The 25,400-nt window shown below is 37.0% G+C and overlaps 1 protein-coding gene across 1 annotated transcript in view; it reads left to right on the plus strand.

Moving 5' to 3' along the window:
- The first annotated feature begins 849 nt into the window (after positions 1 to 849).
- Positions 850 to 25,400, plus strand: part of AGL (amylo-alpha-1, 6-glucosidase, 4-alpha-glucanotransferase) — a 79,498-nt gene continuing 54,947 nt past the window's right edge. The window contains 12 exon segments of the mRNA XM_053591350.1: positions 850 to 980; positions 1,057 to 1,129; positions 1,131 to 1,206; positions 13,242 to 13,452; positions 13,978 to 14,144; positions 15,296 to 15,499; positions 18,214 to 18,395; positions 18,557 to 18,668; positions 22,079 to 22,202; positions 22,815 to 22,917; positions 23,006 to 23,103; positions 23,698 to 23,837. Of these exon segments, the coding sequence (XP_053447325.1) occupies positions 979 to 980; positions 1,057 to 1,129; positions 1,131 to 1,206; positions 13,242 to 13,452; positions 13,978 to 14,144; positions 15,296 to 15,499; positions 18,214 to 18,395; positions 18,557 to 18,668; positions 22,079 to 22,202; positions 22,815 to 22,917; positions 23,006 to 23,103; positions 23,698 to 23,837 (1,492 nt within the window). The 5' untranslated portion in view covers positions 850 to 978.

The raw sequence follows: 25,400 nt of genomic DNA on the forward strand, positions 1-25,400 counted from the left end.
AACCACGAGCTCGCGGGCTGCTGAACAAGGGGCGTACGCTGGCCGCAGCAGCTTCCAAGAGGCGAGAAGAAGAGGCTGGCGGCCTGGGCCGCAGCCGCCTGCGGCCCGAGCCCCGCGTCTGAGACCCCGCCGCGGCCACGCTCTCGCGAGACTAGCGGTCGGGGCGCGCTGTCGGGGCCAGCGCTGCCGAGCCGCCGGAAGTGGGCCGGGGACCCGTCCGCTTCCACCCGGGAGAGTGCGCGCTCTGCCCCGCGGGGTCCACGGTCTCCTACGGACCTGCGTGAGGCGGAGTCGCCGGAAAGCCCCGCCAGGGCCCCGTCCTGTCCGCCGCAGCCCCTCCCTTTGCCCTTCACGGCGCCCGGCCCTCCTCAGGCTGCGCTCTGCCGCCGCCGGGCAGCTGGCCTGGCCGCTTTTGCTTTCCTTCCCGTTCCCTCCTCTGACCCTAACGCCAGAATCGTGGGTCTTGCAGTGTCCCAGCAGCCGCACGTAGAACTTGCTCGGCGTAAGTGCTAGGAATGCCGCTGGCATCGCGGGGAAATGCATTCTTTCTATCTATAGCTCTCTGCGTACGTCCTCTGTCTACTGCAGCTATTCCAGGGGCAACAACTGCTTCACTCTGTTCCCATCTCCCCATTGGTGGCTTCAGACCCGAATTTGGGAATGGGGAGATCTCCCACCTGTTATCTTCGAGCAGACTAATCTCTAGTAAGCATAAATGCCAGTTGGAGCCATCAGAGCCCTTTGGCTTGGGGCTAGGAATTTTCCCCAAACTCCTAAAGTATTGCTTTTCTCTGAGAATGCTTTCGGTTTTTTAGTTTTTTGGGTTTTTTTTAACTGTAAGAATCTATAGTACAGTATTGTTCGCTTAGGTCTCATTCTGCTCGAAGGAAGGAAACACCTGTTAATTGGCCGCCTTCATCTGATTTATAAGATTCATCCTTTTTCATTCCTCTGCTAGGGTTAAAACAGACTTAGAGCATGTAAGTGCTGCTGTCAGCCCTGGAGAATTTACAGTAATAGTTATTTTCTTTATCTTAATTCCTTTTTATTTTGTAGGGCTAATTTACTCGACTTCGGAGTTCTTTTAACTCTTCAGAAAGATTTCAAATCCTCTAGAAGCCAAAATGGAACACAGTAAACAGATTCGAATTTTAATTCTAAACGAAATGGAAAAACTGGAAAAAACCCTCTTCAGACTTGAACAAGGTCAGTAGCAAGTTGTCCAATTCACGTGTTTGTGTCTTTTAAATTTTTAATTCATTGGCAGTCCTATTAAAGTTTTTAAAACTAAGATCCATATAATTTCCAAGGTTGATTCGTGCAAAGACAGTGCTGTGTTCTGCAAATATCACAAAGGGTGATCTGAGTTAGAAATATTTTATGTCTGTCACGTTAGGGTAAAATAAAATAGTTCACTTTTCCTTGCATGTTAACTCCGATTTAACACGGAAGTTAGATATATATCATTGGAAGAGTAACCATATTATTTCTAATAGCATTTATTATTAAAACTTGGTAAATTTTTTCATATATAATTTTACTTTCAGCATAACTATAGTTTTGCTTTTTTATAGTTGTCACTCTTCCTTTACTGAATCATCGAAATCTTGATAAAATAGTTTACGGCAAAAAGTATAGTTAAACTATTGTTTATGTTTATCAAAAGCTTCTCAGATATGGATAAGGTAAAAGCTGAAAATATTTTCTTGCCAAGTAAAAAGTGAAATAACTAATCAGGTTATGATGAAATATATTTGAGCTATGACTTAAAAGATCAAATAATATTTCTATTTGATTAATTTTTATTTTGATTAACATTTGACTAATCAATAAATGCTTTATTTTCTTAGGCTTTGTATTTTCAACATTTAAAAACTTCACACTTATTTTCTGTGAACATAACTTACAAAATAGAAGTTTAACGTGTGAAAAGTAAAATACAGTCTCCCTTACAGGGGTACCAAATGCATGTTGATAATCATAAACATTTTGAAGGAATTTATGTATTTCTCTAATATTTTAAGAGTTAAATTTTCTTTTCAGATTACTGTGAAGGTCCAGTTAGGTTAACAATATTTGCATTTGTTAGGTAAAGTCCCTGAAGAGTTAAATGTTTGAAAAAATTTCAGCCATCCAATATATAACTACCGTGCCAAATTCTGTCTTCTTCCAGCTTTGTTTGGCATTTAAAATCACTGGGTACTTACTCCATTTTTGGCTTTCCTGACTCTGCACTTTTCTGGTTTTTATTTTTTTTCTCTCTACTCTGTTGTGTATTCCTGTCAGCTTGGTGCTTCTTACTGGGCTCTCTTATGCATTTTAATATATTGTGGGTATCTCCTAGGAATCCTTTCTTTTTCTATTCTGCTGTTAAGGAATGATACATTCTCACAGGCTTACTTGTTGCCTCTATGCTGATGACTCCTTTTGGAAGAAGGGCCTTGAGCTCAGCTGTTTTTTTGAAAGCTTTCTGAGTATGACAAGTGTAGAGAACCAGGATTTTCCTGGCTCTGCTGCTAACAAACCATTTAACTGTAGTCAGGCTATGTTAATTCTGAGCATTAATTAATTTATTTGTGAAATGAAAGCAATAATTTCTGCCAGGTGTGGTGGCTCATACCTGTAATCCTAGCATTCTGGGAGGCTGAGACACGTAGATTGCTTTGTGTTCAGGAGTTCAAGACTAGCGTGAACAAGAGTAAGACCCCATCTCTATCACAAATAGAAAAACTAGCTGTATGTAATGGCACAAGCCTGTGTTCCTGGCTGCTTGGGAGGCTGAGGCAAGAGGATTGCTAAAGCCCAAGAGTTTAAGGTTACTGTGAGCTGTGATTATGCCATGTCACTCTAGCCTGGGTAACAGAGTGAGACTGTCTCAAGAAAAAAAAAAAAAAGAAGAAGAAGAAAGAAAATAATTTCTGCTCTTCTACCTTCTTTGGTTTTGAGGTTCACAGTTAATAATATATGGCTTTATAGTGATAGATCACTCTACTCGTGTCTCCTGCCTTGAGTCTTGGCTTCAGCCTGATACTGTACTATAGAGCAGCCTTAGGAGAGCTTTACTTGGACACATTTAAATCTAACATGTCCAAAATCATACCCTCCTTATTCTTAATCCCTCTTTATTTTTCAGCTTTCCTATTCATTTTAGTGATATCTCCATTGTTATAGTTTCCCAGGCTAGAAACCTATTATTATTCTTTGATGCTTTTTTCTCTTTAACTGTAATTTTTCATTAAATTCTGTAATTTCTTTCCAAATATCTCTGCCTGCCTATTTCTCTATTTCATGTGTCCAAAGTTAGATGCCAGAATACTCTTATGCAATCTATTCGCTTTTTATTAGTTGGTTCTACAAAATCAAATTTAAGCACCTTTGTCTGGTTTCCAAGACATTCTGCAATGGGACTCCACCTTCCCTTGCCAAGATTATATCTCATCATTCTCCACCATTGGTGTCTTACATCTTTACAGTTATCCCATTCATTCCTGTTAATTCTCTCTCCAGTGATTTTTCTCAGGCCGGTCATTATGCTCCCCACTCCTGTCAGATTCTTCTGTATCAATTCCTTTTACTTTGATTCTATATGTTGCCTGCCTTTCAACTTTCAGCTGAAATTTCACCTGCTCTGTGAAATCTTTCCTGAATTTTTCAATATCTGCTGTCTTTGGTTTCAGATTACACAGTAAGCACAGAACAATTAAGTGCTGAATACTAAAACAGTGTCTAAAAGTTTGTTAGTTTACAGTGTCAAACTAGAGTTTAAGATCTGTGAGGATAGGGACTTACAAACCTAGTCCAGTGTACAACAGTTCATAAATACTTACAGATTGATTACTAAAACTCCAATAAAAACTAGCAAAAATTGTTAAGTTCAGCTATACTATTTGAAGAGGGAACTGTGAAGGGCTTATGAACTAAGAACGATGTGATTGACTCTGTGACTCTAGTTAAAACCAATGCATTTATCCAAATGCTACAAATGGGGATATGTCACTATTTTTTGCAATACTGATGTGATCATATTATTTTAGAAGATAATTTGTAATGTAAAAGATTAAGACAAGAGACGTTGAAGATAAGTTATTGAGAAGACTATTTAAAAAATCTGGTTAAAGATAAGGATTTAAGAGGATCAGAGTTGAAAATGAGAGAACACATTTTAAAATTCAGACTTAGTGACCAATTGAATATGAAGAAAAACTCTGGCAATTTTGGGCTCTTTCATATATAATTGGTCACAAAATCCTTCATTTTTCTTTCCTTCTCTCTTTTCCCAAAGAAAGGATTCTATCTCATTTACAATGCTGATATCTCTATGAGTTCTTCTAATTCAGTAAGTATGAGATTAAATAATTCTCTTTTCTAGTCAAATCATGCCCTTTTTCTGTATTTCCTATCTCATTTAGTGGTAGAATAATAAACAAGGTTACTATTTCCCAAACCTGGAATTCCTCCATCTTTTATAATAGGTTGGTGAAATATATAATTTTTGTTATCTTTTAAGAAAACATTTATTTATAAAGATTCTTTGATTAGAAAATTGAGTTTCTGTAAATTGAGTGGAGAACAGAAGATAGAAAATTTTTGTGTACAATAAAAATAATCACTCCTCTTGCTAGTTGCCTGCAAGAAGTAATATGTAACCTAAGTAAAATATTCCTAGTGTTAGCATGAGGAATAGATAGCCACACCATGTACCGCTATGACCTAAACTAATTTTAGCAAACGGAATGATTAATTGTGGCATCTGCCGTGCTCTAGGTGTTCTATTTCATTTACTGTATATAAGAATTTGGTTCCAGTGATTTGGATTTGAGGTCTACAGAGTGGCTCTATACCCCTAAAGGTATGCACTGAACTATCTGTTGAGATATAGAAAAGAAAGAATAGAATCTTTCTTTCTACCCATTTGAGTTTTTTAAAAGTAATTTAATTTTGTTAATATATGAATTGACATTCGTGCTCTTTGTACGTCAGTTGAGTTGTACACAAAAAGGACGAACTCTGGAAGAACAGATAGAGGTTTTAGGTCTGAAAGGGGTCGACAGTGCCACCCTCTTTTGCTTATTTGAATGTATTGCCATGAATAATTGCACTTTTTCCCTAAGCTATGTTAAATGGATATATAGGCTACCTTAACTTAAATATTAGTCTATTTTTTTTTTTTAAAGAGAGTGGTAGGGTTCCCACTCTGTTGGCTAGGCTGGAGTGCAGTGACATGATCATAGCCTAGGCCCAAGCAATCCTCCAGCCTCAGCCTCCTGAATAACTGTGACTACAAACAAACACAACCACACCTTGGTAATTTCTAAAGTTTTTTTGTAGAAATAAGGTCCCACTGTGTTGTCCAGGCTGGTCTCAAACTTCTTGTCTCAAGCAGTTCTCTTGCCTGGCCTCCCAAAGTTTTTGGATTACAGGTGTGAACCAAGGCACCAGACCATAATAGTCTTTTCTTTACTTTTTAAAGAGAGGCAGGGTAACAATGAACATCTCTTTTACCTCGCAGTAGTTGTCCAACTTAAAGATGAGTTAGAAAGCCTTTGAGATTTGTCCTTTTCAGAAATAACAAGTAGCCTCTGATGGTGTGATGCTTAGGAAATACTTTTAGAAAAAATAAAGACACTTCATTTGATTCTCAAAGGCAAACACGAGTGAAAAGTTAACTGATTTTTTGGAGGAAATTGATGCTGTGGATCAGAGTGTGGCTTCTTTTTCCTGTAAAGGTTCAGGTAGCAAATCTCAGCTTTGCGGATCCTGCCTGGGCCCTCCGTGTTGTAGCAGCCATTGGCAATGTATAAATGAAGGATGCGGCTCTGCTCCAGTAAAACTTTACTTACAGAAACAGGTATTGGGCAGGATGTAATTTGCTGACCCTTGCTATAGAGAAAGCATTTCCATTGGGTAATTTTAGAAATGCTTTTATCATTATATAATTTTACGCATATAAATGAATTATCTGCCCATTTAAAAAATCTGATAATGGAATTTTCTAATCTTTTTTAAATGTCCCAATTTCAGTTGGGTTTTTTTTTTTTTTTTTTTTTTTTGCAGTTTTTGGCCGGGGCTGGGTTTGAACCCATCACCTCCGGTATATGGGGCCAGCGCCCTACTCCTTTGAGCCACAGGCACCACCCCCAATTTCAGTTGGTTTTTAAATAATCTGTTTAATCTGTAAATAAGGAATATCTGTTAACTTAAAAGAACAATTGCTGAATATCAGGAAAAATGTAATTCAGCAAAAATCTTTACATAATTGGTGAATGGATTTGAAAATTAATAACATGCTTTAATAAACATAACCACTGACAGGTTCTTTCATTTGGATTTGGGTATATCTTTTTATAATATTTTTTGCATCTCTGAGGCTATTAAAAATTAACAAAATTAAAAGAACTTGGAATCTGAATCACTTCACACAAAATACACAACCAAGACTTTCAAAAGTAATAGACTTTATTTAATCACATTGCTTTCACTGACAGATATTATCAATATTAATTTTCTATTTATTAATAAAATTAGTTATTTAAAATGTTATTTACTTTATTACCTTTTCCTTTTATTTTTGTGTTTCATATCTATATATAAATTATTAGAATACCATACATGTATAATATATAAATAAATACTGTTATTTTGGAAATGTTTGCCTTTTTTCCCCTAAAGGTAGATCAGTGATACAAGTACTGTTTTAGAGATTTTAGATCAGTTTTAACCTTTGTACAACAGATTCTCTGAATCCTTGTGTAATTATAAAAACAATATTTGAATAAACTTAACAGGGGACAGGTTGTACAAACATGCCCAGAGAGCTAATATACCCACACAAATAAGCCACACTCTGCTTCACAGCATCAATTTCCTTCAAAAAAGCAGCCCATTTTCTTATTTGTACTTGTGCAGAATGACACCATTTTGCCTAATCATAAATGGGATTATTCTTGTAAAGGTGCAGATATTTGTGTAGGTATTTATGTTTTTGTAGTCACTAAGCAGTCACATTATAATTTTTTGCTCAGTTATTTCTCAATCTATTCCTTCATCATTGTAGTTCTAATTTTAAAATGATTCCCCACTCTACGATTATAGAAATGTATAAAAAGCCTTCTTTCTATGCTTTTTATTTAAAAACAATTAGTATTATACTTCTTTAACAATTTGTAACCTGCTTTTTTCCCCTATTTTTATTAGGTGTATAATATGTGTAATTTGTGTATTATATGTATAATCTACCTCCCTGCTTACTGCCATGTTCAGCCATACATTTTTCCAGAAAAGATTTTAAAAGACCTACTTAAACATGTAAAATGTAACAAAGTTTAAAATGTGTTTAAATATTGTTTGATGACATGATTTATAATTGCTTTATAATATTCTAGCTTACAGATGCATGATTAAATAATTTAATGATTAAATAACTTATTTATTCATTCCCAATCATTAGATATTTGGATTGTTGTCAGCTTATTTAATTGTAATAAATGAGGCTGTGTGAATATCCTTATACATAATCTATGTTTATACCACTGATTATTTCCTCAAAAAATACACGTCTATGTAAAATTATTAGATAAAAAAATACAGACACTTAATATATAAATGCCAAATTGTTTTATAGAAAAATGTATACATGTTTTATACAAAAATTTGTATAATACTTGCTTTTAAAAGAAATTCTTAGTTTTACTGTCGATATTTAGAAGTAAAAAGTGAGTCTGTGTATTTTTGCTTAGTTACTTAATGCTCCATTTGCATAATTTGTTTCATGCTTGCTAAACCCACTTACTGTGAATAAATTTATATGCATATTTTGGTCCAGTGCAAGAATATAGTTAACAGCACTTACCACTTTTTTCAGGAAAGCACAGAACTTCTCTATTCTCATATTATTCATATTTTGCAGTATGCAAAAGAGACCATTCGTGTTTCTCTTAGCAATTGTCTAAGTATTTAATTGGAGTAGAGTGAATTGGAAAGGTTTGGCATTCTCTTAATGTCTTTTGCTAAAATCTTTTGTTCACAGAAAATATCTTGTTCAATTTTTAATACCATGTTAAGTTTTACTTGTTCTTCACATAATTTTTTATGATCTCTCTCTTCTTTCTTTTGTAGACTCTAATTACAATATATTAGGCTGCTTCAGTTTTTCCACAGGTCACTGATGCTCTTACAGTGTTTTTAGATTCTTTTTTCTCTTTCTTTTTTCATTTTTGCATGGTTTCTATTAATGTGTCTTCTAACTTACAAATCTTTTTTCTGTCATGTCTTGCCACACATCAGTTCCCATCCTGTATATTTTTTTGTCTCAAAGATTGCTAGTTTTCATTTCTAGAAGCTTGATTTGGATCTTTGGATTTTTTGTTTTGTTTTGTTTTACTATTATAGAAGAATAGATCTTTTTAAATTATTATTGTTTCCATGGAAATAATATTTAACTTATTGAACATAAAAACTGTTTGATATTTTTATCTGGTAATCTTAACATCTGTTATTCCTGGATCAGTTTTTATTGATGGTGCTTCTGGCTTTGTGTGTCTGGTAATCTTTGTTCATATGCTGGACATTGTGAATTTTACGTTGTTGGGTGCTGGGTATTTTTGAATTCCTATAAATGTTCTTGATCTTAGTTCTAGAATGAAGTAAAGGCTGAGTGTGGTAGCTCATGCCTATAATCCTAGCACTCTAGGAGGCCCAGGAGGGTGGATTGCTTGAGCTCACCAGTTTGAGACCAGCCTGAGCAAAAGCAAGACCCTATCTCTATTAAAAAAAGAAAAGCTGAGGCAAGAGGATTACTTAAGCCTAAGAGTTGGAGGTTGCTGTGAGCTATGACGCTATGGCACTCTACCTAGGGTGACAGCTTGAGACTCTGCCTCAAAAAAAAAAAATAGAATGATACCCAGGGTGACAGCTTGAGACTCTGTCTCCAAAAAAGAAAAAAAAAAAAATAGAATGAAGTTATTTGGAAGTAGTTTGTTTTCAGTCTTATTTTTATGATTTATTAGACTAGTCTAGAACTATGCTCTGTCTAGGCCTTATTCCCCACTACTGAGCCAAAACTCTTCTGGATTTTCTATCAAATGTTTCATGAATTATGCATTTTTCTAATTTACCTGTGATGAATACAAGCACTGTTCCTGGTCTCAGTTATTTTCCTCGGAGACAGGCACTCATCAGTACTCTGCTGAACATACCAGGGAGGCGTTCTGCAAATTAGTGGAGTTCTCTCTGGGGGCTTTCTTTCTTTCTTTCTTTTCTTCTTTTTTTTACGACGTAGTGTTACTTTGTTGTCCTCGGTAGAGTGCTGTGGCATCATAGCTCACAGCAGCCTCCAATTCTTGAGCTCAAATGATCATCTTGCTTCACCCTCCCAAGTACCTGGGACTATAGATGCCTGCCACAATGCCTGGCTATTTTTAGAGATAGGGTTCTTACTCTTGCTCAGGCTGGTCTCCACCTTTGAGCTCAAGCAGTCCACCTGCCTCAGCCTCCTAGAGTGCTAGGATTACAGGCATGAGCCACTGCGCCTGGCACTATGCAGCTGTTTCTTGTTATTACTTGCATCTGCATCTTCTGTAAACTCTAGCTGCCTTGATCTTTATGACTCTTAACTCTGTTTTCTTAGCTCATGGAGCTGAGGTCCTCCTGGGTCCCTGGAAAATCTCGAGGTAGTAGGCAGAGGCGAATGTTGGGATTATCTTGTTGCCATCTCTCATTGTTTGTTTTTTTTCTTTCATTCTTTTAAGTTTTGGTGAGAAGGATGAATCTACTACTTTTTATTCCGCTTTTGCCAGGAATAAAAGTCTTAGGTCCTTTACATCTTTTGTCTTTCTGTGTGGAATGCTCTTCCCCAGATATGTGTGGTCAGCTTCCTCAGCTTCTCTTTCTGTTTCACTTTCTTATTGGATGCTAGATATTGTGAATGTTCTGTTATTTTATCTCTGAACTTTATTGTCTTGCTTTAAAGGAGTGGGGAGTTGTTTTTGTTTGTTTGTTTGTTTTTGAGATAGACCCTCAAGCTGTCACCCTGGGTAGAGTGCTGTGGCATCACAGCTCACAGCAACCTCAAACTCCTGGGCTCAAGAGATTCTCCTGCCTCTGCCTCCCAAGTAGCTGGGACTACAGGTGCCTACCACAACACCCGGCTATTTTTTGGTTGCAGCCATCATTGTTGTTTTGTGGGCCCGGGTTGGATTTGAACCTGCCAACTCAGGTGTATGTTGCTGGGGCCTTAGCTGCTTGAGCCACAGGCACCGAGCCAGGAGTGGTGAGTTTTATTATAGCAGCCATTTATTTTACCTGTGTAACAACTTAATCCTTTTGAGGCTTGTTTTTAAGCTTTGATAGGGTATGTTTATATAGTTTTTACTCTAGGCCTACTAGTCCTACTACTTAAGACATGACTCTTCTGGGTTTGCTACTAAATGCTTCAGAATTCAACAATGTGGGGATTCAGTCTCACCAGTCAAACATCAAATAAATGGCTTCCAGGCCCATAGGAACTCTGGGAATTTTTCAGTTTATGATGCCCAGTAGTTGTTCCTTGCTTGGCCTCATGGAGTCAAACTTGACTCGTGTATAACTTAATGTTCAGCCAGACTCAAAGTGACCCTCAATAAATTTATGGAGCTCTCCCTCTCATAACTCTCTTCTCTGCCATACTCTGCCCTGCAAACAGAGGTCCCAGCTTCCCCAGATGCTAATCTGTCTCTATCTCCTCAACTAATTTGGACCACTGTTATTGTTCCCTGTGCATATTCCAGAAAGTTCTAGGGATCACCCTTCTCTCAAGGATTCCAGTTCTTTACTACCTGCTTCTGAAGAGAGCTCTTTCTTTTTTTTTTTTTTTTTTTTTTTTGTGGTTTTTGGCCGGGGCTGGGCTTGAACCCGCCACCTCCGGCATATGGGACCAGCGCCCCACTCCTTGAGCCACCGGTGCCGCCCAAGAGAGCTCTTTCATACACACATATTTCTTCTAGTTTTTCAGCAGTAGGTAAGCCTACTACTAGTTACTCTATCTTGGCCAGAAGGAGACATCTCCAAAGCAATATTTTCACCCATTTTTTCCTTTTCAGAGTAACTTTTTTTCTTTTTAGAGATAGTCTCACTCTGTCACCAGGGTGCGGTGCAGCTGTGTCATCGCAGCTACAGGAGCCGTGGTTGCTCAAATTATTCTCCCACCTGAGCCTCCTGTGTAACTGCGACTACAGGCACCCTCTACCACACCTGGCTCATTTTTCTCCTTTTTTTGTTTTTAGAGGCAAGGTCTCACAGTGTTGCCCAGGCTGGTCTCAGATTCCTAGCCTTTAGCTGTCCTTCACCTCATCCTCCCAAGTTTGGGATTACATGAGCCATCATGCCTAGCCTAGAGTAGTGTTTTTAATACATTTACTACATAAATTAGGTCATATCACTTCTCTGCTCGAAGCTGTTCACTAGTTCTTCATTTCAATCAGAGAAGCCAAAGTACTTACAGTGGCCTTGAAGGGACCACATGATCCGCTTCTCCTGCTACCTTTATTTCCTCACTGCCTACTGCTCTTCCTCGGCTTATTCCAGTCCGTCTATAGTGAGGGGCTGCTTGTTATTTCTGGAACCACATCTGGACCCTGGTGTGCTTCCACTGTGGGTCCTTTGTCCCCCTGTCCTTCACGTGGTCAGTGTCTTGATAGCCTTGTGGCTCACTACCTCACCCCTGTCGAGCTTTGAGATTCTCAGTTACCATCCTGTTTAAGATTTCTGCCACCTCCCCTCTCCCCCATTTGCTTACACAGCTCTTATTTTTCTTTCTCAGTATTTGTCTCCTCCTGACATGTTATGTTTTATTTATTTGTTGTGTTTATGGTTTAATGGCCTCCTTCTCCCTTTAGAACTCAAGCTTTACAAGGACAGGAATTGTTATCTGTTATGTTCCTATGACATGGTAGGTACTCAGTGCATAATTTTCATTGCTTTATTGGATGTTCAATGAATTGAGCATTTTAAAGATTATAAATATTGGTGTATTTCTTTCTTCTCATAAAAGTTCACTAAGTATTAAACAGTATACACCACAGAACTAAATTTTCCTACCTTCACCTATCATTAATTGAAAGTTACACTCTTGTTCAAAATTTATATGCCTGTTATTTCTAGTAGATTTAACCATAGTCAGAATCTTCAAATTCTGTTTTAAAAATGTTTCATTATAAAGTATCATGCAAACTTTCTAATAATTATGAAGAAGGTTTAAAGTCTTCCTTAAACCAATCAAAACTTTTCTTTCACAATACAATTTTAGCTATAATGTACTCATTTTTTTCTTATAGTAAAATACTTAGAGTGTAGTAGATAAGACTCAGATGTTTTAATTGGAATGACCTAACTTGGGCAGAGGTGGAAAGGTAGTGGCTCTCAGAAGACCAGGAAAGGCTTTAGTAAGTAAACCGTGAAGAGTAGAGATGCAGGCAGTAATGTGGCAGAGCCACTTGTGCTGGCTCCCGAGAGCTGAGCACGTACATCTCTTCCCAGTTCCACTTTCACGTTGGTAGCTTCAGGTCGTCCGTGTTGGGATTGTTGCCACCAGCTGGTCAGCATACACTGCCAGTTGCTTCCCACCACTCCAGGCAATCGCTGAGCCTTTATTAGCACATCACTGGATTTGAGCAGACATCAGTCAGTGGCTCTGATGTCTCCAGAACTCCTGTTAGAAGTCCAAATTCTGCCTCACTAAAGATTGAAGACTAGCTTTGTCTGTATGGTGGGATGGTTGTCCGATGATACCTCCCACGTTTTATATACTACCACTTACTCTAACACCATAGAGAAACTTGCTTTCTCTGATGCAGGTGGAAAATTGCTAGGGAAGGTCTCTGCTCAGATGCCTCCCTCTAGGGTTGAGAGTGGGGGAGTGAGAGGTCATGGTAAATGGGGTCACATAAGAGTTTGCACACCCCAAAGTCACCATGAAAATAGGAATCAGTTTCCAACGGAAGGAGAAAAAGACACTACAGAGAAGACAGTTCTATGATGTTTACTATACTTATTAAAAAATAAAATTCAGCTCTAGTGCACAATCTGTTAGCATATGATACTTATGTAAAATTCAGCTCAATTGGAATGCAAAGTAGTTCCAAAGCAGCATTAGGTATGTGGAGTTATTTTAAACATAATTGAAAACTCAAAGTTTTTATGATCCTTTGAATAAAACACCTATAATTTAAGTCCTGCAATGAGCCTATTCAAATGTGCTTTTTATTTAGGGTTCGAACTACAGTTTCGACTGGGCCCAACTTTACAGGGAAAAGCAGTTACTGTGTATACAAATTACCCATTTCCTGGAGAAACATTTAATCGAGGAAAGTTTCGCCCCCTGGGCTGGGAAAATCCAACAGAAAGAGAAGATGATTCTGATAAATACTGTAAACTTAATCTGCAACAGTCTGGTTCATTTCAGTATTATTTCCTTCAAGGGTAAGTCAGGTATTCTGTATGTGAAAAAAAAGCTAACTTATTCTATAACCTGAAGTTACCTACCTTGTAAAAGTTACTGTATGAACCATGGCGGTGCAGTTTTTATAGTGCTTACTTGAAATGCAAATAGAATATGGTTCTCCAGTCTCTAGGAGGTAACTATTGCAGATGCAAAGTATTGTATAAATTTATTTTAAGTAACATCTTAATACACTAATCTTTTCACCTGATTATAAGATATTATTTATTTGAGGACCCTTAATATCACTGATAGATTTGAGTACACTTACTTTTTATTAAATCGTTATTGGATATTAGGTATATTGTGTAATTAGGTAAAGATTAGGGAAAGGGTAAGCATGGCTTTTCCATTTAAATTGTGCTGCAACTTTTTAAATGGTTTTATGTGCTTAGAAATAAATATTTTTATAATGGGACAATTAAAAGTTATAGTCAGACTATATTAGGCGACGAATTGTTTTCCTATTGCTTATTTAAAAGTTTTTGTTTTGTTTTTTCTCTTAGGAATGAGAAAAGTGGTGGAGGCTACATAGTTGTGGATCCCATTTTATATGTTGGCTCTGATAATCACGTCTTACCCTTGGACTGTGTTACCCTCCAGACATTTTTAGCTAAGTGTTTGGGACCTTTTGATGAGTGGGAAAGCAGACTTAGGGTTGCAAAAGAATCAGGTAATGTCAGCATTCTTTTTCTTTTCTTCTTTTTAAAAATAAATGTAATCGGGTGGCGCCTGTGGCTCAGTGAGTAGGGCCCCGGCCCCATGTACCGAGGGTGGCGGGTTCAAACCCAGCCCCGGCCGAACTGCAACAAAAAAATAGCTGGGCATTGTGGCGGGCGCCTGTGGTCCCAGCTGCTGGGAAGGCTGAGGCAGGAGAATCACAGAAGCCCAAGAGCTGGAGGTGCTGTGAGTCCTGTGACATCATGGCACTCTACCGAGGGCGGTAAAGTGAGACTCTGTCTCTACAAAAAAATAAATAATAATAAATTAAAAAATAAAATAATAAAGTAAATGGAATCATCCTTTCTGATACAGATTTCAAAGGTTTTGCTACTACTTTTAATTTTGTTTCTTGATATATTTAATCATATAAATAGAACCAAATGAAATGTTGATACTTGATTGCTTTTAAACTATAAAAATGGCAAATTTATGTGATTCAACATAGTAAATCAAGGAACTCTATGATAAAATGAGATTACATCTTTTCTGAGACTTTGACATATAAAAATTAGAAGTAAACTATTAAAAAGTGTAGGAGATTATATTATTATTATATGTAATTTTAATCGAACATTGATCAACTGCCTTCCATGCTGCCTGTCATGCATACCAAGAGTAAAATGAAACTTAAGTTGTATTTTACTCTTAAGTAAAGGGTAATGTTGACTTTCTATTTTTCAGTCAAATACCGTATGAGGAAAGGAATGAGAAATTCACTGACATAACTAAAACAGTACAAGTACTATGGGACATTAAAAGCAGGAGAGGGATATGTTGATATACTTGCATAGGATATATTTTCTGCACATAAATTATATCCTTTCAACAACCATAATTCGAACCCTTAATAACATAGGCAGTGTGTGGTTTTTTCAAATGCATTATCTCATTATCCATATCTTGTGGTTGAAGACACTGATATCCAGAAAATTTTAAAGATTTGTAGTATAGCTAGGATTGAACCAAGTCGTTGACTCCTTTTCAAGTAGTGGGGTTGCCTTGCTATTTATAATTACTTAAGAAAATTTATATTTTGCCTAGTTTTAGATTGGTTTTGTTTGATTTTTTTCTTACAGTGGTCTTTGTCTTTTCACTTTGCAGGTTACAACATGATTCATTTCACCCCATTGCAGACTCTTGGACTATCTAGGTCATGCTACTCCCTTGCCAATCAGTTAGAATTAAATCCTAACTTTTCAAGACCTCATAAAAAGTACACCTGGAATGATGTTGGACAGCTAGTAGAAAAATTGAAAAAGGAATGGAATATTCTCTGTATTACTGATGTTGTTTACAATCATACTGGTATGAGCTACATTAACTACCTTCATTAATTTTGATGTGAATATTCTCTTGGGTTTGTGTGTGTCTGTGTGTTTTTGAGGTAGTCTCACTCTGTTGCTCCAGACAAGAGTACCATGGAATCCTGTCTCAGAGCAACCTCAAACTCCTGGGCTCAAGCCATCCTCTTGCCTCAGTGTATTCTTTGTCAGGCATATGTGCAGCTGAACTTTGGGAGTTCTATTCCTAAAGACAGATAGGGAGAATAGAAACTGGGGTATAGGCCAGATGTGATGGCTCAGGCCTATAATTCCAGCACTTTGGGAGCTCAAGGCAGGAGGATCACTTGAGGCCAGGATTTTGAGACCAGCCTGGGCAACATAGCGAGATCCTGCCTCTCCAAAATAAAAAATAAATTAGGTGGGCATGGTGGCACATGCTTGTAGTCCCAGCAACTTGGGAGGCTGAAGGAGGAGAATCACTTGAGCCCAGGAGGTTGGAGTGGGCTAATTGTGCCACTGCACTCTAGCCTGAGCAACAGTGAAACTGTATCTCAAAAAAAAAAAAAAGAAATTGGATACAGTCTCTTCTCTGCCAGACTGTAGCATTTGAAAAGTATTCTCTGCAATATAAAATGAATTAATTTTGCCACAGCCTTATTTGGAAAACGTTGGAAATCATAATGTCCTTTCTGTAAAACAGATTTTCATTTTAAAAGTTATTATTTAGGGGAAGTCAGTGTCTGGAAAGGCAGTATGAGAACTTCACAAACCCTCTACTAGTAAAACAACTATATTAGTTAACAATTATTTTATAATTTTCACCAGTCAGTTGTTTTGCTGGGTGCCAATAGTGTTTACTGAGTTCCTTACTGCACCACTCCAGAAGTCCATGTTTATTTTTTAGTTTTGCTGTCTGTTAAAACATAGTTTGGAGTTTGAATATTCTTTCCTATAGAATTAGAATAAAATACTTTCATTACCTAATATTTAGAAGTCTTTTATTTTGTACATGATTTTTGTTTCAAAATATTATGAAAGGAACTAATTTTAGGATTTTACTATTTAAAAATTTGGGGTAGATTTAGTATTTCTTTATTTATTTATTTTGCAGTTTTTGGCCAGGGGCCGGGTTTGAACCCTCCACCTCCAGTATATGGGGCCAGTGCCCTACTCCTTTGAGCCACAGGTGCCACCCAATATTTATTCTTAATTAGTGAAAATCCTAATTAAATATATTTATCACTACATTTTATCCTTTCAGCAAGTACCTTGAATTTCCTTCAATATGATCATGAATCTAGGTGAAACTATCATGATGCAAAAATTTGAAAAATTATCAAACTTTCACTGTAAGATGTTTCACTGTAACATCTCTGTTCCTTATAAATACTGTCTTCACTGGAGGATTTATTACAGGTATAAATAATAAATAAATGATTTACTAAATAAGTGAAAATAGAAACAATAATGATTCTGAAACTATACCAGTACTCAGCTGAGTAAATGAGGCATGAATACATTCATCTCAGTAGCAGAACAAAGTGATGAAGATTATAGTTTCTGAAGAGAGTCTCACCTAAGTTATTCCTGGCTCTGTGACTCTGGCTAAGCTATTTCTTTGTGCTTCCCTTCCTTATTTGTTAAAGGAACATAATAGTACAACTATTTCATGCAGTAGGAAATGAGGAGTAATACATTAGTACATTTAAGTGCTCAGAACAATTCCTGGTGTGTGATAGATATTCAATAATTATTTTTTATTTTATGTACACTAACCACTCATGCTTCTTAGTATGAAATCAAGGATCATTAGTCCATTTTAAATATCAGACAACTTATGTATAATTTTTGTTTGTTTAAAATCTAAAACATACTATCTTTAATGTCATAAATATTTGGAATGCTTTGCTGAAGTCTTGGTCCTTATTCCTGGACTTACTGACATAAGTGGGTAATAAGAGATGAGCTACACCTTTATACTTTGAGTATATTTCTTTTAGCAATTTCTCAGCCTCACTTTTATCAACCTTATCAAAACAACGTATCTTATTAACTCTTCAGGATTAACTGCACAAAGACATTACCTATGAGAGAACAGATTTTTGTTCTGTCTGAATTTTCTAAGCAGAATTAAAGTTTAAAAAAAAAAAGGAGTCAGGGCAGTGGCTCTCACCTATAATTCTAGCACTTAAGAAAGCCAAGGCAGGCGGATTGCTTAATCTCAGGAGTTTGAGACCAGCTTGAGCAAGAGCTAGACCTCATCTCTACAAAAAAATAGAAAAAGTATCTGGGCATTCTGGCACATGCCTGTAGGCCGAGCTACTCAGAAGGCTGAGGCAGTTTGCTTGAACCAAAAAGTTTGAGGTTGCAGTGAACTATGGTGACACCACTGCGCCCTGGCCACGGTGAGACTCTGTCTCAAAAAAAAAAAGTATTGGGACAGTGTCTGTGGCTCAAAGGAGTAGGGCACCCACCCCATATGCTGGAGGTGGCAGGGTTAAACCCAGCCCGGCCAAAAACTGCAAAAAAAAAAAAAAAAAAAAAAAGTATGATGAAGTAGATAACACCATAACCAAAGAAATTTTTTTTGTCATGACAGTATCATTATAAAATATTGATATTGAACGTCAAAGGAAATGAGTGGTAGATGTTGATTTTTTTTCACTTTTAACTTTAACAAAGATACAATTTGAATTTAATTATGAGATGTTCCTTTGTGTTTCCTTTTTCTTTAAGCTGCTAATAGTAAATGGCTCCAGGAACATCCAGAATGTGCATATAATCTTGTGAATTCTCCACACTTAAAACCTGCCTGGATCTTAGATAGAGCATTTTGGCGTTTCTCCTGTGATGTTGCAGAAGGGAAATACAAAGAAAAAGGAATACCTGCTTTGATTGAAAATGATCAACACATGAATGTTAGTATGTGTAGAGCAAGACCACTCTAAAGCAGATAACAAAATTTCTAAAGTGCAAATTAAATGTATGGTCCAGAATTATACAGTATTTTAATATGATAAATAGTATCTGGTGAAAAGATTTTTTAATAAATATTCTTTTTACTATTTAAATTTTTCAGTGCATTCGAAAAGTAATCTGGGAGGATATTTTTCCAAAGATTCAACTCTGGGAATTTTTCCAAGTAGATGTTTACAAAGCAGTTGAGCAATTTAAAAGACTTCTTACACAAGGTAAAGTATATACTCTAGTATGTTTCTATTAATTTTAAGAAATTTAATATTACTCTTAAAAGAGATAGCTCTTGGTAACATTATTAACGCAGTTACTGTATGATATATTTTGATATTATAAAACCATGATTCCGGAAGCTGAGACTTAGCAGAGACATCTAAAGGACACGTCATAATAATACACAACACAGTTACATAGGTGATTTCAAAAGTTTTGAAATAGACAAAAATCAAAAAACATGAAATCTGTACCACTAGAAACAAATGAAGCCCTCCCAGCAACACAACTGAGGTGAATCAGAAAGGACACTGTTGACTGTGTTTCTTGGAAGTGAAATAATGGACTATAATACAGTCTGTCTCAAAATTTTCATAGTGACCTACATATTTCCTTTGAGGGCAGTTGATCCTTTAGCACAGCAGTTCTCAACCTGTGGGTCATGACCCCTTTTTAATAATGAAAATACATTGCGGCATAGGAAGGTTGAGAACCACTGCTTTAGCAGAATGCTCAGAATATAGTGCAGTTCAGTATATATTTGTTCTAACTACCTCCTATTGGTATGTAGGAGGTAGTTAGAACAAGTTACTTCAGCTGAGAAAGGCTCAAAACAGTCTGAGCGAAGAGATAGTCTTTCACGTGTTAATAAGAATTACAACTGACACTGAAAGCCTTCTAGCTACTGGTGCCTACCATTATACTGACCTAATCACTGGTGAGACTGAAGCCACATATTAGCTGATAACAAAAGGTGAAGAAATGAATCTTGAGTTAAGGACATAACTAATCAAGAATCTAATTTTTTTTAATGCGCTTCTTATTTCATATTATCCTTATTTTTCTCTGATAATCTTATTTATATTTTTACACTTAAATATTTAATAATCCTGAAACTTTTTTGTATTATTTAAAGGCAGGTAGTTAATTTTATTTTTATTCAAAAAATGATGTTGAGGCCAGGCTCAGTGGCTCACACCTGTAGTCCTAGCTCTCTGGGAGGCTAAAGTGGGTAGATCACCAAGTGGGTAGATCACCTGAGCCCAGGAGTTCGAGATGAGCTTGAGCAAGAACGAGACCCTGTCTCTAAAAATAACCAGGTGTTGTGGTGGGCCCCTGTAGTCCCAGCCTTATCCCAGGAGTATAAGGCAAGAGGATTGCTTGAGCCCCAGAGTTTGAGGTTGCTGTGAGCTATGACAGTGCTGCACTCTACTGAGGGCGACAAAATGGGACTCTGTCTCAAAAAAAAAAAAAAGTTGAATTGGTAATCCATCTTTTTACACTGATCTAAAGTACTACTGTATACTTCATAGTATATAGTCATACGCTAAATACACAGTGATCTCATATTGGTGCTCTTCCAGTGATCTGTCTTTTAATCTACCCCTACCAAAAACTATTTATTTAGTAATTTATACTGATGGTATAGCCATTTCTCTTACCCAAACATGTCTTAGCAGTTTTCATATATTTGCTCTTCCAGATGAACCTTAGAATCTGAATTTTAAGAATCTATTTTTGGGCTCAGTGCCTGTAGCTCAGCAGCTAGGGCGCCAGCCCCATACACTAGAGCTGGCAGGTTCAAACCAAACTTGGGCCTGCCAAACAACAATGACAACTACAACCAAAAAATAGCCAGGTGTTGTGGTGGGTGCCTGTAGTCCTAGCTATTTGGGAGGCTGAGGCATGAGAATTGCTTAAGTCCAAGAGTTTGAGATTACTGTGAGCTGTGACGCCACAGCACTCTGCCAAGGGCAACATAGTGAAACTCTGTCTCAAAAAAAAAAAAGAATATTTTTATTTTATCTTATCATTTTGTTTGTAATTTTATAAGCCATTTCAAAGTCTCTTTAGAGTAACCCAGGTATACCACAGAGAACTCAAACGTATTAGCAAGAAAAGAGCAAGTGATCCCATCTCAGGGTGGGCAAGGGACTTGAAGAGAAACTTCTCTGAAGAAGACAGGCACATGGCCTACAGACATATGAAAAAATGCTCTTCATTCTTAATCATCAGAGAAATGCAAATCAAAACTACTTTGAGATATCATCTAACTCCAGTAAGATTAGCCCATATGACAAAATCCCAAGACCAGAGATGTTGGCGTGGATGTGGAGAAAAGGAAACACTTCTACGCTGCTGGTGGAAATGCAAATTAATACGTTCCTTTAGGAAAGATGTTTGGCGAATACTTAGAGATCTAAAAATAGACCTGCCATTCGATCCTACAATTCCTCTATTAAGTATCCAGTAATATAAAAATCACATTATAACAAAGATATTTGTACCAGAATGTTTATTGCAGCCCAGTTCATAATTGCTAACTCATGGAAGAAGCCCAATCGACCCACGAATGGGTTAATAAATTGTGGTATATGTACACCATGGAATATTATGCAGCCTTAAAGAAGGATGGAGACTTTACCTCTTACATGTTTACATGGATGGAGCTGGAACATATTCTTAGCAAAGTATCTCAGGAATGGAAGAGAAAGTATCCAATGTACTCAGTCTTACTATGAAACCAATTTATAGCTTTCTTATGAAAGCTATAACCCAATTATAGCCCAAAAAGCAGGGGGAAGGGGAGCGGGAAGGAGAGGGGAAAGGATGGGTGGAGGAAGAGTAATTGGTGGGACCACACCCACAGTGCATCTTACAAGGGTATGTGTGAAATTTACTAGGTGTAGAATATAAATGTCTTAACACAATAACTAAGAAAATGCCGTGAAGGCTGGGTTAACCAGTTCGATGAAAATATTTCAAATTGTATATAAAACCAGCACATTGTACCCCATGATTGCATTAATGTACACAGCTATGATTTAATAATAAAACCCCAGGTATAAATTAATTTACTAATATAAAATCAAGTTCAGTAGAGGCAGTCGTGCACCAATGCAAAACAATTTCCAGGAAAAGAATAAAAATTCTTCCCAAACCATTTACTTTCTTTTTAAATTTTGAAATTACTATTTAAGGAATATGATAGTTTGTGAAAAGGAGAAAAAAACTTGTGTGCATCTTTCAGAGAATGTGAAGAAATCCAGGTTGTTTATAAAACTTACTTTAGAATAGGAAGCAATTATTGAAGAAAAAGAATTACTAAGGTTAGAAGATTTAGTAACAACTGAGATGAAAATGTTTACCACCATAGTCCTTAGTGCCCTAAAAAAAAAAAAAGTGTTATTTTGTCTCTCTCTGTATTTTTCTCTCCCCAGCTCAACTCCCGTGTTTGTGTGTGCGTGCATGTTGATGGGGGGGGGGGGATCGGGAAGGGAAGTAGGAAGGATGCTTATGAAATAAATATGTCTCTTACTTTCTTTGAAAAAATTATAGGCTTAAACTCTGGAAGCAGAAGTTGTAACTTCTTATGGATATTTGCTTTTAAGAAATCTTTTCTTTCTTTCAGAAAATAGAAGGGTTACCAACTCTGACCCAAACCAGCATCTTAGGATTATTCAGGATCCTGAATACAAACGGCTTGGCTGTACTGTAGATTTGAACATTGCACTAAGGACATTCATACCACATGAGTATGTTACTTATATTTCCTGTAAAATAAAGCATAATATTACTTATAAACCTTTATTACTACTACTTATTAAAACCCGTAATGGAAAATGAAATAAAATAATGCACCATAATTCTACTACTTCAATACATTTTCCTACTTTTTCTGTGTGCCATAACATGTTCCCATACATGTATGTAAAAATTTTATAATTGGAAAACTTATGTAGCCATAATTAAGATTCTAGTGAGTATATTTAAGATTTCTCGGACCTTTGTTAGAAAAAAAAATTTTTTTTGGATAGTCTCACTTTGTCGCATTCAGTAGAGTTCCGTGGCGTCATTAGCTCACAGCAACCTCAAACTCCTGGGCTCAAGTGATCCTCTTGCCTCAGCCTCCCAAGGAGTTGGGACTACAGGCACTCGCCACAACATCTGGCTAGTTTTTAGACCCAAGGTATCACTTTTGTTCAGGCTGTTCTAGTACTCCTGAACTCAGGCAATCCACCCTCCTCCTCATCCTCCCAGAGTGCTAGGATTACAGGTATGAGTCACCAGGCCTTGTTAGAAACTTTTTAAATGGAAAATTAGTAAAGCCTTTAAATAATAAGTTTGTATTGTTCTATCTGCTCTAGCGATGGGCCAGCTGCAATTGAAGAATGCTGTAATTGGTTCCGTAAAAGAATTGAAGAATTAAATTCAGAGAAGCATCAACTCACGAACTATCATCAGGAGCAGGTTTTACCTATTTTTGAACTGCTGTCTTTTTGAGTCCTAATGCTGTTTTTTTGTTGATTATGATGTAACATAATTTAATTTTTTCCAGGCAGTTAATTGCCTCTTGGGAAATGTGTTTTATGAACGACTGGCTGGCCATGGTCCTAAACTAGGACCTGTCACTAGAAAACATCCTTTGGTTACCAGGTATTCCATTTTTGTTTTCTTCTCATTGATGGGGAAGGATTGAAAACTGTATTTAACTTTTCAAATTAACCTAAATGTTTTCTTTAATATGTGACTTCAGTACATTTCTTAAATTAAGATAAAAGTTTTGAATTGGAAATAGGCTTATATTAATGAATTTTGCTAGGTAAATCTTTAGTTAGAGAACTACTATCAGTATGAAGCAATTTATTGTTTTTATTTACATTAATATTACTGAAAGACAATAAATTTAATGTTAAATCAAGCAAGCATTTAGCGGCTTACTTTATAACTAACATGTGGCGTAGACTAGACGACAAGAGCATAGTAAAAGTCTATGTAAAGTAACAAATAACTCAGTAATTTTCTTAGAATTTTATGAGGTTTTAAAAATTATTTAAAATGTTGGCTGGATATGCTAGAATGTTAACTCTCCATTCCTCAGATCTCACCAGATTTACTCAAAAAGTCTACTGAAGATTTTTGCCGTATATTTGTTAAGGAAGAAATTTAATTCTGATATTTGTTACTAAGTCCAATTCTCTCCAAGATGTTTTCTTTGTATGGATTTAATATTTAATTGTATCTTCACAGGTATTTTACTTTCCCCTTTGAAGAAGTGGCCTTCTCTATAGAAGAATCTATGATTCATGTTCCAAATAAAGCTTGTTTTCTGATGGCATATAATGGATGGGTAATGGGAGATGATCCTCTTCGAAACTTTGCTGAACCAGGTACATCATTTTTAACTTTTGTATGGGAACAAAAGAAGAGTTCGTGGTAATCTCAAAATACAGCGCAGCCTCCATAATTGACCACTTCCCTACGCTGGCAACCTCCTTAAGATGATCTAATTTTTTTTTTTTTTTTTTTTTTTTTACAGTTTCTGGCTGGGGCTGGGTTTGAATCCACCACCTCCGGTATATGGAGCTGGTGCCCTACTCCTTGAGCCATAGGCACCACCCTTTTTTTTTTTTTTTTTTTTAAAGATAGAGTCTTACTTTGTCACCCTCAGTAGAGTGCTGTGGCATCACAGCTCAGAGCAACCTCCAGCTCTTGGGCTTAGGAGATTCTCTTGCCTTAGCCTCCCGAGTAGCTGGGACTACAGGTGCCCACCACAACACCTGACTATTTTTTTGTTGCAGTTTGGCCGGGGCCGGGTTCAGAACCCACCACCCCTCGGTATATGGGGCCGGCACCCTGCTCACTGAGCCACAGGTGCCGCCCAAGTTGACCTAATTTTCATAAACCTGACATGTACTGCCTATATATACCAATATGGTCGGCCTGGTCCTTATGTTGACCACCTTCATATGTTGTCTAGTTTGTTACAGTCCCTTGGGTGGGCAGCTTACAGAGGCTCTACTGTATAATGTTTTATTGATTTTTTATCCACTATTCTGGTGGTTTTTAAACTGCTTCACCATAGAAGTACCAGAAGTGCATACAGTTTGAGAGAGAAGAGATTGAGTTAACAAAAAGGATAGGGTTCTCCTCTCCTTTGTCCTGTTTCCTCCCTCTTATGTTCTTAAACAGAATAGCTTTCATTTATCTGTTTTATATATTGTGGGTCTGCATAACTTTTATTTGGGCAAAATATTATTGTATTGCTTTTTGTTAAAAGAAGTTTGAAATCACTGCTACTAGAGTTATATTGCCATTGGAAACATTGTCACTCATTGGCCAGAGTATTAAGATATTTGAGTGGTTAAACTAGAAACTAATTGTTTTTAGGTTTCCCTCACTTACTCTTAGCTTCTTGTTTTTTAAAGCTATTTAGCAGGGAGCCCACTGATATATTTAACATTTCAGAACCAGAAGTCTATCTTAGTTTCATTAAGGTTAGTTCAGAAATGTTATGCTCTTTTTTCTAATAATGTAACTTTGGGTTTAAACGTCTCTTGTCCTCTTTTTACTAGCCATTCTAAATGAAAAGGAGCCATTCTGCTATATGCCCTGGATTTAATATAACCTATTGCCTAAAATGTATAGATAGGTGGAGATGAAGCTTTAAATGTTTGGTAGGCTTGGTGCCTATAGCTCAGCGGCTAGGGCGCTAGCCACATACACCAGAGCCTGGTGGGTTTGAATCCAGCTTGGGCCTGCCAAACAATAATGACAACTACAACCAAAAAATAGCCGGGCATTGTGGTGGGCGTCTGTAGTCCCAGCTACTTTGGAGACTGAGGCAAGAGAATCACTTTAGCCCAAGAGTTTGAGGTTGCTGTGAGCTGTGACATCACAGCACTCTACCAAGGGTGACATAGTGAGTTTCTGTCTCAAAAAAAATGCTTTTG

The sequence above is a fragment of the Nycticebus coucang genome, chromosome 5 (genome assembly GCF_027406575.1).
Source record: "Nycticebus coucang isolate mNycCou1 chromosome 5, mNycCou1.pri, whole genome shotgun sequence".
Taxonomy (NCBI): Eukaryota; Metazoa; Chordata; class Mammalia; order Primates; family Lorisidae; genus Nycticebus; species Nycticebus coucang.